Below are 16,908 nucleotides of genomic sequence, written 5' to 3' on the forward strand. Positions count from 1 at the left end.
CTCCCTCCCCCCCCTGGAGTCACGGCTACCGTTCGGTTTGAACACATGACCTGACTCACGTGTTCAGAACAACACGCCAGCAGCTTCCATTCAGACAGAAGTGTTAGAACTAAAGACCGGCCCCCCCGCTGGGCAGCGGACCCCCCACCAGCTGTAGACGGAGACACAGCTGCTGCAGGGGGGGGTGAACAGGTTGATCCACAGGTGTGTTTAACTCATGCAGCACCACATGAACGGACCTGATGACATCAGGGTGACGCCCCGTTTCACCAGACCGACGCCCCATTTCACCAGACCGACGCCCCGTTTCACCAGACCGACGCCCCGTTTCAGCAGACCGACGCCCCGTTTCACCAGACCGACGCCCCGTTTCACCAGACCGACGCCCCGTTTCACCAGACCGAGGCCCCGTTTCACCAGACCGAGGCCCCGTTTCAACTGACCGACGCCCCGTTTCACCAGACCGACGCCCCGTTTCACCAGACCGACGCCCCGTTTCACCAGACCGACGCCCCGTTTCACCAGACCGACGTCCCGTTTCACCAGACCGAGGCCCCGTTTCACCAGACCGAGGCCCCGTTTCACCAGACCGACGCCCCGTTTCACCAGACCGACGCCCCGTTTCACCAGACCGAGGCCCCGTTTCACCAGACCGAGGCCCCGTTTCACCAGACCGACGCCCCGTTTCACCAGACCGACGCCCCGTTTCACCAGACCGAGGCCCCGTTTCACCAGACCGAGGCCCCGTTTCACCAGACCGACGCCCCGTTTCACCAGACCGACGCCCCGTTTCACCAGACCGACGCCCCGCGACCACACCACTGTTTTTATTTGTCTGCATTTCAACTGTGAACACCGAACCAACACTAACACACGGAACCAGTAGAACCAACAACCATCAGTGAATGAGATGAGAAATATTAAAACTGGTATCGACCCTGACATCAGGCTGTTATCAGTTCACCATCAGTGTGATCAGTTCACTATCAGTGTGTGATCAGTTCACCATCAGTGTGTGATCAGTTCACTATCAGTGTGTGATCAGTTCACTATCAGTGTGATCAGTTCACCATCAGGCTGTTATCAGTTCACCATCAGTGTGATCAGTTCACTATCAGTGTGTGATCAGTTCACTATCAGTGTGTGATCAGTTCACCATCAGTGTGTGATCAGTTCACTATCAGTGTGTGATCAGTTCACTATCAGTGTGTGATCAGTTCACCATCAGTGTGTGATCAGTTCACTATCAGTGTGTGATCAGTTCACTATCAGTGTGATCAGTTCACCATCAGTGTGTGATCAGTTCACTATCAGTGTGTGATCAGTTCACTATCAGTGTGATCAGTTCACCATCAGTGTGATCAGTTCACTATCAGTGTGTGATCAGTTCACTATCAGTGTGTGATCAGTTCACTATCAGTGTGTGATCAGTTCACTATCAGTGTGATCAGTTCACTATCAGTGTGTGATCAGTTCACTATCCCACACAAAGAAGCACCCCCCCGTGTCTTTAGTGCGTCAGCAGCTCTCCATGGCCCCGCTGGACGTGTCCATGAAGGCAGCCGTGATCTTCTGTCTTAGAGTCGCCATGGAAACCAGGATGGCCTCCTGCACAAGGAGACAGCAGTGAGACAGGTGAACCAACAACAACCTGGGCGTCTGTAGACACGAGAGTTGCCCCCACCTCTGTGCGGATGGTCCTGCTGCCCTGACCCGGACAGGTGTTCAGGTAGAGGTCAAACAGCAGGCGGGGGTCACTCACGTCCAGGTTGGGGTCGGCGTCCACGCTGGCCTCCAGGCCCCGAAGACCCCCGAAGACCACCAGCAGGTGCCTGAAGGTCCCACAAGACCGGGTCAGAGTCAACGCTAACGGGTCAGTTTAGAGCAGGAGGGGTCAAATCATTTCAACCGGGGGCCACATCAGCATCATCTGTAACTAATGAATGTAACTAAATGTAACTGAATGCAATGTAACTAAATGTAACTACTCCTTAATGTAACTAATAAATGTAACTAAATGTAACTACAGTATTTTCTGCACTATAAGGCACACCCTCAATAATTAGTTTGTTTTATAATTTATTTCATTTATAAGGCGCACCGGATTATAAGGCGCACACAATAAAAAATAAATAAAATGTATTTGATAAACTACAGCGGCTGTAGTTGTGCAATCCGTCCACTAGATGGAGCCGTGCTGCTCAGGCAGTCATGACTGCATTCATGACTTCCTGACTACCTTTGAATGGCCCCTGTTATTATGTCAATGAGCCATTCTGAGCCTCATCAAGGAAACCTGATCACTTGATCACTTTGTCATCTTAGAAAGAAGTCAACACGCATATTAAAAAACCCTGACATTAAAAACTGGTTAAATTGATTACCAGTGCAGTCAGTGTGAACAGAGCGGATTATTTCCTCATCTGAAGTTCCAAGCAGATATTTAAGCTCCGACGTTCGTCTTCGTTTATTAATTAAATATTGTTTCGATCGATCGGTAGTCCAGTCGGAGGTGAGGTGCAGCTATTTGCTGCTGTGTGTCCTCAACAATTTTTAACTAGTTTTTAATGTCAGGCTGATAATTTACTGTCAAACGTGACGCTGTTTTACTCCTAGAACTGACTTTAACGTCGGTGTCTCACCGCCGTGAATCTCACCGCACGTCGCTGCAGACAGAATACACAAGCCTGAATGCGCCCCTCCGCCCCCCCAGAGCTATCAACTACATTTGTAAATCAATGCAGCACACCTGACACCTTTGTCTAGCAGTGACTGCTCTTGGAATTTTAGAACAGGCTGTAAGTTCATCTTTGAGGGTCTTTATTCACCTTTAGTCCAGTTTCTCCGTGTGTTTCCACAGACTAACAGAATGGACCGTCACTAGATTCCAGATGACAGCACAATGGGGTTTTTAGACCAGTTCAGTTTAAAGTGGGTTATTTCTGACGCCAGATAGTTAGAAATACTGAGATCAGTCAGTCAGTCAGACTTTATTCATAGAATTGTTGAAAGTTCCTCATGTTTTGCTGTAACCACCGGTGCTCCTACAGTCTGCTCTACCGTCTGAGAGCAGCTCAGAGCCGGGACTTCGGTGACGCCCCTTGACTACCGTTGTTAGGGGGCGTGGGCCCGAGTGCCTTGTTAATCCATATATGAGACACACCGGATTATAAAGCGCACTACGGGTTTATAAGAACATTTTAGGCTTTTAGGTGCGCCTCAGAGTCCGGAAAATACGGTACTCCTTAATGTAACTAATAAATGTAACTAAATGTAACTCAGTGTAATGTAACTAAATGTAACTACTCCTTAATGTAACTAATAAATGTAACTAAATGTAACTCAGTGTAATGTAACTAAATGTAACTACTCCTTAATGTAACTAATAAATGTAACTAAATGTAACTCAGTGTAATGTAACTAAATGTAACTACTCCTTAATGTAACTAATAAATGTAACTAAATGTAACTCAGTGTAATGTAACTAAATGTAACTACTCCTTAATGTAACTAATAAATGTAACTAAATGTAACTCAGTGTAATGTAACTAAATGTAACTACTCCTTAATGTAACTAATAAATGTAACTAAATGTAATGTAACTAAATGTAACTACTCCTTAATGTAACTAATAAATGTAACTAAATGTAACTACTCCTTAATGTAACTAATAAATGTAACTAAATGTAACTCAGTGTAATGTAACTAAATGTAACTACTCCTTAATGTAACTGATAAATGTAACTAAATGTAACTCAGTGTAATTTAACTAAATGTAACTACTCCTTAATGTAACTAATAAATGTAACTAAATGTAACTCAGTGTAATGTAACTAAATGTAACTACTCCTTAATGTAACTAATAAATGTAACTAAATGTAACTACTCCTTAATGTAACTAATAAATGTAACTAAATGTAACTCAGTGTAATGTAACTAAATGTAACTCAGTGTAATGTAACTAATAAATGTAACTAAATGTAACTCAGTGTAATGTAACTAAATGTAACTACTCCTTAATGTAACTAATAAATGTAACTAAATGTAACTCAGTGTAATGTAACTAAATGTAACTACTCCTTAATGTAACTAATAAATGTAACTAAATGTAACTCAGTGTAATGTAACTAAATGTAACTACTCCTTAATGTAACTAATAAATGTAACTAAATGTAACTCAGTGTAATGTAACTACTCCTTAATGTAACTAATAAATGTAACTAAATGTAACTCAGTGTAATGTAACTAAATGTAACTACTCCTTCATGTTAAATAACTGAATTTCTGACTGATTCTAGTTCCAAACATTACAGTTAGACAGAAAAAACATGTTTGTTTGTTTCTCTGTTCTAACATAAATCCTTTTCATTTGTCAGGTTATTAAACCCACAGAACTCCATCAATCAAGGATCAAACTATCAATCAATAAAGAAAAATAACATCAGACACAAGTTAGGACATTAACTTTGTTCACTACGTTTAGTCAGAGTTCAAATGGGCTGAACTACTGCATTGTGGGAAATGTAGTTTTAGCTCATAGCACACTTTTAACTAATTTATTTTTTAGACACTCTGACCTTTTATGCTCTATGGGCCACATTAAATGATGTGGAGGGCTACATTTGGCCCCCAGCCTTGAGTTTGACACATGTGGTTTAGAACGTTAGCATGCTAAGATCAGCTGATTAGCAGAGAAGAACCGGCCGACAGGAAGTCACCTGCAAATTACACATGATCAACAGGAAGGAGGAAGGGATGGTTCTACATCCGCAGGTGTGTGTGTGTGTTTTAAGTGTGTGTTTTATATGCGTGTGTGTTTGCGCCCCCTGCTGGCTCGGCCCCCACCTGAAGGGCTCCAGCCCCACTCGGTCCACGCTGCTGCCCCTCTCCGATGTTCCGACCGTCAGGTCGTATCCGTCCTGGTAGGGGCTCTCTGAGAACACGGCGCCTGTGGACACACAGAGCGCTGAGGCGTAGCTCTGCCCCCCCCCCCCCCCCCCATGTGAACAGACTCTGAGTCCACCTACTGAGGCACGCTGCAAGGCGAACGCTGTAGCCCCAGTAGAGGCCCCGTCGTGACCGGGGGGCCTGGGGGGACACCACCACGCCCCTGATGCGTTTCCTGTCTGGACAGGAAGGACAGAGACGTGAGGAGACACCTGTAGACGAGGGGGGGGGGGAGGGGGCACGCAGCAGGACTCACCTGGAGGCTCCGCCCTCAGCAGCTGGACGGTGACCCGGAGTCCGGCCTGCAGCTGCTTGTCGATACGGACCTCCTGAGCAGAGGACGCTCATCAGCTCAACCAATCACAGCTGGACTGACACTAATGATGGTCAGGAGTGACCCCCCCTCTGTTCCCTGATGCTGATCCTCTGATTCCCCGTAGATCCGACACCAGACAGAAACCACACCCACCTTCCTCATCCCACAGTTCACTAAGGAGCCCTGTCCCGGTCTGGACGGCCGGTCCAACACCACCCCCTCCCGGAAGTCCGACTCATCGTCCATCCGCATGTGGTGGGGGCTGTCCAGGGGGTTGAGCAACCCTGGTGGGAAAACCAGAATAATAGATAAAACCATTGAAACCATTCTGCAGTCGTCCTGTGTTTGCCTGACAGGAACGTTTGAGGACCCAGAGGCTCCACCCACCTGCGTACTGAAGGTCCTGATGCTTCGGGAAAAAACACTTTCGTAGATACCTGGAGGCAAAACAAACCATCTGATCAATCACTGTGATAGATTACCGTCTGATTGATCACTGTGATAGATTACGGTCTGATTGATCACTGAGATAGATATGGATCTGATTGATCACTGATGGATGACTTACTGTGGACACTCCAGGTACTGCAGGATTCGTGCCAGCTGAACACACGCGTGTCCTTTCTTGCCCACACCTCGGAATTCTCCATCGACGCTCCTGCAGGGGGAGCTGTGGTCATTTGGGGACAAGGAGAACGAGCGGCGACCCCGGTGACAACCGGCGACCCCGGTGACAACCGGCGACCCCGGTGACAACCGGCGACCCCGGTGACAACCGGCGACCCCGGTGACAACCGGCGACCCCGGTGACAACCGGCGACAACCAGTGACCCCGGTGCCAACCTGCGACCCTGGTATCGACTGGCGAACCTATGAACCAAACGTGTTGGTGAACATACGTGACGTCCCCTCCTTCGTCAAACACGACGATCTCATCCACACAGAACACGACACAGGCGCGGGCGATCTGTCCAGCCAGGTACGACCGCAGCTCCAGGGACTGGGCGTTGTCCAGGACCGAACCCGGTAGGGCCACGCTCACCGTGTAGCCACGCCCTGAGACACAGGGACACAGGTGACAGGGACATGGGTGACAAGGACACAGGTGACAGGGACACAGGTGACAGGGACACAGGTACACAGGTGACAGGGACAAAGGTGACAGGGACACGGGTACACAGGTGACAGGGACACGGGTGACAGGGACACGGGTGACAGGGACACGGGTGACAGGGACACGGGTGACAGGGACACGGGTGACAGGGACACGGGTGACAGGGACACGGGTGACAGGGACACGGGTGACAGGGACACAGGTGACAGGGACACGGGTGAGAGGGACACAGGTGACAGGGACACGGGTGACAGGGACCCCGGTGACAGGGACACAGGTGACAGGGACCCGGGTGACAGGGACCCGGGTGACAGGGACACAGGTGACAGGGACACGGGTGACAGGGACACGGGTGACAGGGACACAGGTGACAGGGACACAGGTGACAGGGACACAGGTGACAGGGACACAGGTGACAGGGACACGGGTGACAGGGACACGGGTGACAGGGACACAGGTGACAGGGACACGGGTGACAGGGACACGGGTGACAGGGACACAGGTGACAGGGACACAGGTGACAGGGACACAGGTGACAGGGACACAGGTGACAGGGACACAGGTGACGGGGACACAGGTGACAGGGACACAGGTGACGTGTTCACAGGTACACAGGTGACGTGTTCACAGGTACACAGGTGACAGGGACATGGGTGACAGGGAAACAGGTGACAGGAACACAGGTGACAGGGACACAGGTGACAGGGACACAGGTACACAGGTGACAGGGACACAGGTGACAGGGACACAGGTGACAGGGACACAGGTGACAGGGACATGGGTGACAGGGACACAGGTGACAAGGACACAGGTGACAGGGACACAGGTGACGTGTTCACAGGTACACAGGTGACAGGTACACAGGTGACAGGGACACAGGTGACAGGGACACAGGTGACAGGGACACAGGTGACAGGGACACGGGTGACAGGGACACGGGTGACAGGGACACGGGTGACAGGGACACGGGTGACAGGGACACAGGTGACAGGGACACAGGTGACAGGGACACAGGTGACAGGGACACAGGTGACGTGTTCACAGGTACACAGGTGACGTGTTCACAGGTACACAGGTGACAGGGACATGGGTGACAGGGAAACAGGTGACAGGAACACAGGTGACAGGGACACAGGTGACAGGGACACAGGTACACAGGTGACAGGGACACAGGTGACAGGGACACAGGTGACAGGGACACAGGTGACAGGGACATGGGTGACAGGGACACAGGTGACAGGGACACAGGTGACAGGGACACAGGTGACAAGGACACAGGTGACAGGGACACAGGTGACGTGTTCACAGGTACACAGGTGACAGGTACATAGGTGACAGGGAAACAGGTGACAGGAACACAGGTGACAGGGACACAGGTGACAGGGACACAGGTGACAGGGACACAGGTGACAGGGACACAGGTACACAGGTGACAGGAACACAGGTGACAGGGACACAGGTGACAGGGACACAGGTGACAGGGACACAGGTGACAGGGACACAGGTACACAGGTGACAGGGACACAGGTGACAGGGACACAGGTGACAGGGACACAGGTGACAGGGACATGGGTGACAGGGACACAGGTGACATGGACACAGGTGACGTGTTCAAAGGTACACAGGTGACAGAGACACAGGTACATAGGTGACAGGGACACAAGTGACAGGGACACAGGTGACAGGGACACAGGTGACATGTTCACAGATACACAGGTGACATGTTCACAGGTACACAGGTGAACCTGTGACGCACTGCTAGCCTCACCCTCTGTGCTGTGGCGCTTTTGGGGTTCACCTGTCTCTCTCTCTACTGCCCCCTGCTGGTGGTGCTGCTCCAGCTGTCTGATCAGTTTGGCCTCTTTCCGTTGCTTCTGGGCAACTTTACCTGAGGACAGAGACGGAACACCTGACGTCTGACTTCTGTTCCACCAAGAGACAAAAGGAGCCACAGGATAGAATCATTAAATCACCTGGAAACACCTGGAAACACCTGCCAGGATGTTCACAACAAACACATCCGGGTCTTGTTAGGGTATAAAATATACTCTCTTATCTTTCTAGATCACCCAACTCAAACTATCTGACTCCAAGACACTAAGACAACAGAACACCCTAACAGAGGAGCGCGTACAGAAGTCGAGGAAGGAGAAACCAAACAACGAGGTTTCATCCACAAGTTCTTTTAGTTGTTTACAGCCAAAGTTAACAGATATCTGGGGCTTCAGGTCACAACTCTAACACGAAGCTAGCAGTCAACGACGATGACAAGAAGACCGAATCCCTGCCTGAAGTTGCCCAGTGTTATACACATCGAGATGAATATGCATGAGCTTAAGGCTTAGATGATCTGATACTCTACCTTCGGATTGGCCCTCTTCTGTTGCTGAGGAAGGGAAACATCTGCCGACGGCTGCGGTTCCTTCTTAGCAGGTCACGTAGCGACAGTTTTCCCCCGAAACCAACGCTCACGACAGTTCCTGTTTATGAGACATGTTCCAACCACAGAAAGTTGCACAACAGTCACACTACCTGGTGACCCAACTGTGTCTTCAGATGCACTGTGACCTTTACATGACCTGTGAATCTTTTATTCTTTATTCAATGTGAATGTAAAAAGCACAATGACAGCAGAGCATGATTAGTTAACCCTTCAGTCTACATGAAGCTTCACATAGTTGTTTTAAAAGACGACAAACCCTTTAAATAACGCTAAATTTACCTTTTAATGAGCAGCAGAAATCTATTCATTAATCAATAGACATCTTGATCATCTATAATAAAAACTTTTGTTCTTGATTTGATTGGTTTGAATCGCTCAGAGAAGAACGTTAATCAAACAGGTCACTGATGGTGTGTGAACCAGCTAGCTGTTAGCTGTTAGCCTTTACTCACTTCCGGCTCTCCTCCTCTTCCAGTCCACGCGCTCTTCCGGCTGTGGGGACAAAACACACCGTGAGGAATCACCGGTCAGCCCCCCCGATCCGGTGACACCCTGGCGGGTCGGTACCTGAGAGGACGCGGGTCTGGGCTTCTTCCCGGGACACGACATGATTCCAAGCAGAGGAGCGTGGGGTCTGTGTACTTCCGGGTTGTTCTTCTTCTTTGAATTTGACGTCAGCTGACATCCATAGACGCGTGATGGCGCCACCTGTCGGATCCTCCACAGTTTGTCACGTATCAGATACATTCATACAGTATGCTGTTTATGTATTTATATCTATATATATATCTTTAATGTATATAAATATACATACATACATGTATATATTTGTATGTACATATACATGTATATACACTATATGTATATATACAGTAATCCCTGTTCCTTGTGGTTAATGCCTTCCAGGAACCACACGTGATTAAAGAAATCCCCGATAGAACGACAAACTATTTATCTTATTATTTATGGTAAGTTAAACGTTTCTGAACCCCCCCACACTGATATTAAACCACCTTCTATCTGTATTACCTTTAAAACCCTCTGATAGACTGTTTGAAGCACTTTTGTGTCTCATGGATGTCTGAGACTCACAGAACGTAGAACACTTCCTGATGCTGTCAGCCAATAGAATCCATACGGTATCACGTGACTGCCTACCAAAAATCTGTGATGAGGTGAAGTCACGCTGAATTCGTGAGGGATAACTGTACATGAGTATATGTATATATATACTTTTTTTTTTTTGTCTTGTCTCTCCGTGTGTTTGTCCATCTTTGTCATGTCTACTTACCCCAAGGCGCTCATTCTCCCGTGAGTTTCTGCTCGACATGCGAAGAACAACTTTACTGGACTTAGACCCAGCTGACGCGGAAGTGCTCCGGAGGCCTGCTCAACCACCGACCCCCCTGCTCAACCACCGACCCCCACTCCTGCTCCCCGCCCGCAGAGGAAGCGCCACAAGCGGAACATGCGGAAGCAGAAGCGGGGCAAACGCGGAGGCCTCCGGGCTAGGCTAGCGGCTAGCTCTCACCGGCCGGCTATCCCGACCATCACACTCACCAACGTACGTTCGCTGGACAATAAACTGGACCACACCCACCTGCTCCGACCATCAGCTACGTCTGTGGATGAGGGTCGTGTCTGTGGAAACGTGGCTCACTGACAGCGTCCCGGACTGTGCCATTCAGCTGGACCGGCTAACGTGCTACCGGGCTGACAGAGTGCTCGCTGAGGGGGGGGACTCTGTGTTTACATCAGGGATGCTGCTGTGGTCTGCACACACTGCTCTCCTCTGGTGGAGCTCATGATCATCAGATGCCGATCATTCTACCTGCCCAGGGAGTTTTCTGCCATATTGCTGGTGGCAGTATTCATCCCCCCCCCCCTCCAGCAACAACAGGACTGAGGCACTGAATGATCTCTACCATCTCATCAGTGAGCAGCAGACAGCCCACCCAGATGCCTTCCTCATCCTGGCGGGGGACTTTAACCACGAAAACCCCAAGAGTGTGTTTCCAAAATGACAGACGTATCAACTTTGCCACCAGAGGAGCTAACATCCTGGACAATGTCTACACAACACATAAAGATGTCTACAAGGCCCGTGCCCTCCCCCACCTTGGGGCGTCAGACCACACCACTGTCATGCTAACGCCCGCATACAGACCGCTCCTTAGAGTCGTTAAACCTGTGAAGAGGCAGATATGGGTGTGGCCTGATGGGTCGTGTAATGGAAATTTGTATTGTGTGTGTCCTGATTTGACTCTTATCATGTCATTACTGAGAACTTGGTTCAAAACCTCTCCATGCAACTGCTGGGCTAAGTCACATCTTAGTTTGTTTGGACACAGAGGTCACAGCAGGTCACAGCCCATCAAACCAGATGGAGAACCAAAGGAGAACCGATGGAGAGGAGATGGAGACCTGTTTTCAGTCAAGGTGTAAGATGTTTTATGGGTGCATGAAAGCCTCTAAATTGCATTCCAATGTGTAATAAAGATCTCTTAGTTTTCTTAGTTTTGGGGTGATAGGTTTGGTGCATTCCAAAGGTGTAAGGTCTCCTGATACAGATGGTTTACGAGTGCGTGAAAGCCTCCTACACTGCATTCTCGAGGGTGGTGATGTTTATTCCTCAGTGGGGGGTACCACCAAAAGGAGGGCTGCCTGAGAGCTGGAACTGGCCATTCCTGCTCGCATGCAGGCCTTTCTTCTTAAAAGGTATAAAAGGTGAGGAGTTTCAGTCTCAAAGAAGAGCGAAAGATAGTAAGAAGAGAAAGAAAGTAAGAAAGAGAGAGTCAGCTGCGGGTTACCTACGGACGCCCAGCCTGGTTGAAGCTACTCTGCCTGGGTTGTAGGCTCTCCTTCCCTGTGTCAAGGTAAGAGGCCAAGCATATTTGGAATGCCACCATATATTGCCTTAGCTCAACCAACTATTTGTTTGTTTCTGTGCTCTGTGGGGAATTAAACTACCAGTTTATTCTAGCATCATAGAATTGTTTGTTTGCATTGCTATGCGCTGCGGGGACTAAACGACACATTTGGTCTAGCATCATAGAGGTCTTTTGACTTATTGTTTGTTTGTTTGTTTGTACTTATTGTTTCTTAGTATTTCTATTCTCTGCGTGTAATAAATCACACATTCATTATAGCCCTAGAGGAGTGGCTTGATTCATTGTGTGAGTGAGTTTTCTGTGTACCCACCTCCTACGAACCTATTTATTCAAGTTTTTCACAAAACAGGTCGTCAGAGGCACTCCTGGACTGCTTCTCCACCACAGACTGGAGCGTATTCAAGACGCAGCCACCCACAACAACACCACAGGCCTCCAGGAGTACACGGAGACCGTCACTGCATACATGAGGAAATGCATGGATGATGTCACGGTCACCAGAACCATCTCCGTTCCAGCCAACCAGAAGCCTTGGCTGACAGGTGAAGTCCACAGGCTTCAGAGCTGGGGACGAGGTGGGCCTAAGGACAGCTAGGGCCAACCTGTCACGAGGCATCCGAGTGGCCCAGAGACAGTCCTCCAGGAGGATCGCCACCCACTTCAGCGACAGCAGAGACACCAGGAACCTGTGGTGGGGGATCCAGTCCATTACGGACTACAAGCCCCTTCTGCAGTCCTGTGACAGCTCCACCACTCTGCTGAACCAGCTGAATGACTTCTTTGCGCGCTTTGAGGCAGACAACGGCATCCCGGCACAGAAGGCTCCACCCCCTTCTGGCGACCAGGTGTTGACGCTTTCTCTGGACAGCGTGAGGCAAGTCCTCAGAAGGACCAACACACGGAAAGCCCAGGTCCTGACAACATTCCTGGTCGTGTCCTGAGAGACTGCTGATGAGCTCACAGGTGTCTTCACAGACATCTTCAACATCTCCCTGAGCCAGGCTGTTGTCCCCACCTGCCTCAAAGCCACCACCATCATCCCAGTCCCGAAGAAGTCGCCCCCATCCGGCTCCAACGACTACCGCCCAGTTGAACTCACTCCCATCCTCATGAAGTGCTTCGAGCGGCTAGTCATGCACCACATCAAGTCTGCCCTCCCTTCAACCCTGGACCCTTTTCAGTTTGCTTACCGGTCCAACCGCTGGACTGATGACACCATCTCCATGGCCCTACACCCAACCCTCACCCACCTGGAGACCAAAGACTCGTACACCAGAATGCTGTTCATTGACTTCAGCTCAGCATTGAACACAATCGTCCCCCAGCAGCTCATCTATGAACTGGACCAGCTTGGACTCAACACCTCCACACGCAACTGGCTGCTGGACTTCCTGACAGGGAGACCACAGGCAGTATGAGTCGGTAACAACACCTCCAGCACCATCACGCTGAACACGGGAGCCCTGTCTGTGTTGTACTGCCCGTTTTACTGCCTGTTGTACTGACTGTTGTACTGACTGTTGTACTGCCTGTTGTACTGACTGTTGTACTGACTGTTGTACTGTCTACCGTGGGTCAGAGAGGACTGCAGTTTCATCTGTGCTGTATGTCGTGCATATATGGTACACTTGACAATAAAGCTGACTTTGACTTTAACCTGATATATGCATATATACATATTAGGGCTGTCACTTTAACACGTTAATTAGATTAATTTCGCTGCAAATTAACGCGCTATAAAAATTGACGCAATTATTCGCGAGCGGCAAGTCAATGCGCAAGCATTTTAAATTTGTCCCATCGAGGGACCCGTAGGCTGCAGTGACGTCACTTCCTACCTGCCCCACTAGTCAGAAGCAGAGTGACGACAACAGAGATGGACGCGACACAGGAGAGCGAGGGAAGACCACTGGGACCTTTGGGAGGAAAGTTTATTTCTAAAAAGAACAAACATGGGGCCATTGGGGCGGCAGAGGGTCAGTGGTAGAGCAGTCGTCTTAAAGACATCAGTGGCTCAAGTCCCACTCCCACCAGGACATCCATCGGAGCATGAAAAACCTTCTCTTCTTGGTGTATTCTATTGATTAGTCATGCACTACAATTTTGTCATTTCCTAGAATTCAAATTCTTTATTTGGGGGCCTTTAGCTGGTATGAGATTAAAATGAGATTAATTAGATTAATCAATTACAAATCCTGTAATTAATTAGATTAATTTTTTTAATCGCCTGACAGCACTAGTATATACAGTACATATATTTAGAATGAAGAGTCTTCAGGTTTCCTGTGGTTTTATTTCTTTTATTCATTCTTTTCTTTTCATTGGTGAGTCCAGGCTGACGGAGCTCCAGGTGAACCCGTGGAGCTCTGTCAGCGGTTGGTTCTGTTCCACACTCAGGTGGATTTCACTGATCCAGCTTCTTCAGGATGTCCTGGGCTGCTTCCAGAGTGGAGTCCTCCTTCAGGACAGAGACAGGAGAGAACTTTAGAAGAACGTGGTGAAATGAGTGAATGTAATGAGAGGGTATTCTGTGTACTTTGATGAAACAGAGGCGGATGTATTTGTCGAAGTCCTTCTTGTGCTGCCGGCTGTAGAACAAGGAGACAGGAATGGCTGACAGGCCCTGCAGGAGAAGATCCAACCGTCATGCGTGACTTAAACACACACACATTCCACAGGTTTGACAGGACATGTTGGGAATGTGCTTAACCCCTGTGTGACGCGCTGCGTTACTATAGAGTCTCTCCTGTCCGTCTCACCACCGGTTCAGGTGCAGATGTTCTGTTTTACCTTCTCCTTGATCATCCATTTGACGAATCTGCTGTCGTAGGGTTGGTCCTCAGAGCCGCGATCGTTCAGCTCCACCTCTGTCAGAAACACCACATGAGCACCAGCTGACATGATCACAAGCAACATGCTGGCGCCAGCGCCAGGGTGCCCCACACTCACTGAAGGAGGAGATGTCTACGATCATGAAGTAGCCTCCCTGCGGCAGAATGGGCTTCAGGCCCATCTCCTCCAGTGTGGAGGCCAGATTGTCCCTCTTGGTCTGCAGGAGCGCCGGCAGCTGGAGGAAGTAGCTCTGCGCCGTTCCAAACACCTCGTACTCCCTCTGGAAGCCCCGAGCAACGGCTTCCTGTTGACGGAGAAACGGGTCAGCTGGGCATCATGGGTAATGAACTATGAGCCACAGCTCAGGTATTGGAACCTGACCCCTGATCTTTGGAACTCGACCAAACTTTCAACCGCTGATCCAGGGCCCCCCGCCCCAGATGGAGGTGGGTGATGATGGTTGTTGTGTACTTTAAGCCACACGAGGAGTTCTATCACAGCTCATGAAGGTCAGGCAGGAAGAACTCAGTAGAGTCCACTGCTGGTCACCTTTGGAGCTAACAGCTAATGACCCGGGTTATGGTTACCAAGACCAAAGACAGGCCAGAACCTGTAGGTGGAACCCATGAAACAACGCGACCATCAGCATCCTGAAGATCACCTGTGCAGGTGAGGGAGCGTGTTTACCTGAGCAGCAGTTGGGCAGTCAGACACAGAAATCTGTTGCACGGCTCTTATGAATTTCATGATCTGTCCTTGGCTGATGGCCCAGCCCACCTGACAGGAACAGGAAGCAGCCGTTACACAGGTGGTTGATGGAGCAACAACCTGATGATGTCTTCAGACATTCTTCCTCACCTTCCAGCCGGTGGCGCTGAAGGTCTTTCCAGCGCTGCCAATGGTGACGGTTCGTTCCCACATCCCAGGGAGGCTGGCTGTCAAGAAATTAAGTATTAAATTCAAAAAGAAATACCATCAGTGTTAGAAACCATCAGTGTTAGAAACCATCAGAATGTTAGAAACCATCAGTGTTAGAAACCATCAGTGTTAGAAACCATCAGAGTTAGAAACCATCAGTGTTAGAAACCATCAGTGTTAGAAACCATCAGTGTTAGAAACCATCAGAATGTTAGAAACCATCAGAATGTTAGAAACCATCAGAATGTTAGAAACCATCAGTGTTAGAAACCATCAGTGTTAGAAACCACCAGAATGTTAGAAACCACCAGAATGTTAGAAACCATCAGAATGTTAGAAACCATCAGTGTTAGAAACCATCAGTGTTAGAAACCACCAGAATGTTAGAAACCACCAGAATGTTAGAAACCATCAGAATGTTAGAAACCATCAGTGTTAGAAACCATCAGAGTTAGAAACCATCAGAATGTTAGAAACCATCAGTGTTAGAAACCATCAGTGTTAGAAACCATCAGTGTTAGAAACTATCAGTGTTAGAAACCATCAGAATGTTAGAAACCACCAGAATGTTAGAAACCATCAGAATGTTAGAAACCATCAGTGTTAGAAACCATCAGTGTTAGAAACCATCAGAATGTTAGAAACCATCAGAATGTTAGAAACCATCTTCATTAAGGCGCATGCTGTCCATCTAATCTCACCGATCCGGACATGCTGGGCTCCATCGTACGTCAGCCACTCGTAGACCTCGTCGCTGATGCAGATCACGTCGTACTTGATGCACAGATCAGCGATCATCTGGAGCTCCTCACGAGTGTAAACCTGTGAGAACACACGTGAAATGAGACTAGACCAGACAAGCCCGACGAACCGATGAGATGAACACCTGAACAACCAGCAGGTTTCTCTTACTTTGCCCAAAGGGTTGTTGGGATTGTTGATGACAATCGCTTTAGTTAGTGAAGAGAATTTACTTTCCAGCTCTTCAGGAGAAAGAACCCAGTCTCCAGACAGGCTGGCACAACCCCCACTTTTCTATAGTGAACAACAGAAATCCACAGGTTCTCTGGACAGTTGTACGTTTAAACAATGACTAAAGGCATAATGACACCGGTGTCATGGACTCACCTGTCTCAGAGGCACAGGCACCGACTTTCCCCCAGAAAGATGCACCATCGACTGATAGCAGTCAAAAAACGGTTCCACGATGATGACCTGGAAGACAAATGTCTCAGATTTCCTTCAGTCTGCTGCCATCAGCTGTTTGTTTCCTGGTGACACTGAGAGGATTCTCTAAAACCATGTCCCTGTGGAGACACTGAGGAGCCACACCCAACAGGTGTGAAGATGTTCCTGTTAATCACCAACCATGTGTCAAGAACATCATTGTCCAAGATTCACTTGATGTCTGCTGTCAGGGAGATACCGGTGTGTAAAGACAAAGCAA

At 48.9% G+C, this 16,908-nt stretch overlaps 2 protein-coding genes across 6 annotated transcripts in view; both read right to left on the bottom strand.

The window, feature by feature from the left end:
* Window positions 1-1,301: 1,301 nt before the first annotated feature.
* On the bottom strand, window positions 1,302-9,496 carry spout1 (SPOUT domain containing methyltransferase 1). 3 transcript variants are annotated; one of them, XM_068335685.1, is made up of 14 exons: window positions 9,388-9,486; window positions 9,273-9,312; window positions 8,740-8,857; window positions 8,146-8,300; window positions 6,163-6,319; window positions 5,832-5,921; window positions 5,651-5,700; window positions 5,417-5,547; window positions 5,204-5,276; window positions 5,028-5,126; window positions 4,846-4,948; window positions 1,685-1,832; window positions 1,442-1,608; window positions 1,302-1,399 (listed from the first exon to the last, which is right to left on the bottom strand). In XM_068335685.1, exons 1-13 carry the CDS (start codon window positions 9,427-9,429, stop codon window positions 1,519-1,521), a joined length of 1,296 nt encoding a protein of 431 aa, XP_068191786.1. In that variant the 5' UTR covers window positions 9,430-9,486; the 3' UTR covers window positions 1,302-1,399; window positions 1,442-1,518. The 3 variants fall into 3 exon arrangements, with proteins under 3 accessions (XP_068191786.1, XP_068191788.1, XP_068191787.1); XM_068335687.1 differs by lacking the exons at window positions 1,302-1,399; window positions 8,740-8,857 and having other exon boundaries at window positions 1,470-1,608; window positions 8,146-8,265; window positions 9,388-9,496; XM_068335686.1 differs by lacking the exons at window positions 1,302-1,399; window positions 8,740-8,857 and having other exon boundaries at window positions 1,501-1,832; window positions 8,146-8,265; window positions 9,388-9,496.
* Window positions 9,497-13,990: 4,494 nt separating this feature from the next.
* The window catches only part of LOC137608995 (kynurenine--oxoglutarate transaminase 1-like), a 4,549-nt gene continuing 1,631 nt past the window's right edge, over window positions 13,991-16,908 (bottom strand). For all 3 annotated transcript variants that reach the window (XM_068335691.1, XM_068335694.1, XM_068335692.1), the window contains exons 4-12: window positions 16,590-16,676; window positions 16,374-16,496; window positions 16,163-16,283; window positions 15,402-15,478; window positions 15,231-15,320; window positions 14,661-14,847; window positions 14,502-14,578; window positions 14,248-14,334; window positions 13,991-14,169 (exon numbers count right to left, since the gene is read on the bottom strand). In XM_068335691.1, the coding sequence (XP_068191792.1) occupies window positions 14,116-14,169; window positions 14,248-14,334; window positions 14,502-14,578; window positions 14,661-14,847; window positions 15,231-15,320; window positions 15,402-15,478; window positions 16,163-16,283; window positions 16,374-16,496; window positions 16,590-16,676 (903 nt within the window). In that variant the 3' untranslated portion in view covers window positions 13,991-14,115. The remainder of the gene's footprint in view (window positions 14,170-14,247; window positions 14,335-14,501; window positions 14,579-14,660; window positions 14,848-15,230; window positions 15,321-15,401; window positions 15,479-16,162; window positions 16,284-16,373; window positions 16,497-16,589; window positions 16,677-16,908) is intronic.

This window comes from Antennarius striatus, chromosome 15, assembly GCF_040054535.1.
Source record: "Antennarius striatus isolate MH-2024 chromosome 15, ASM4005453v1, whole genome shotgun sequence".
Taxonomy (NCBI): domain Eukaryota; kingdom Metazoa; phylum Chordata; class Actinopteri; order Lophiiformes; family Antennariidae; genus Antennarius; species Antennarius striatus.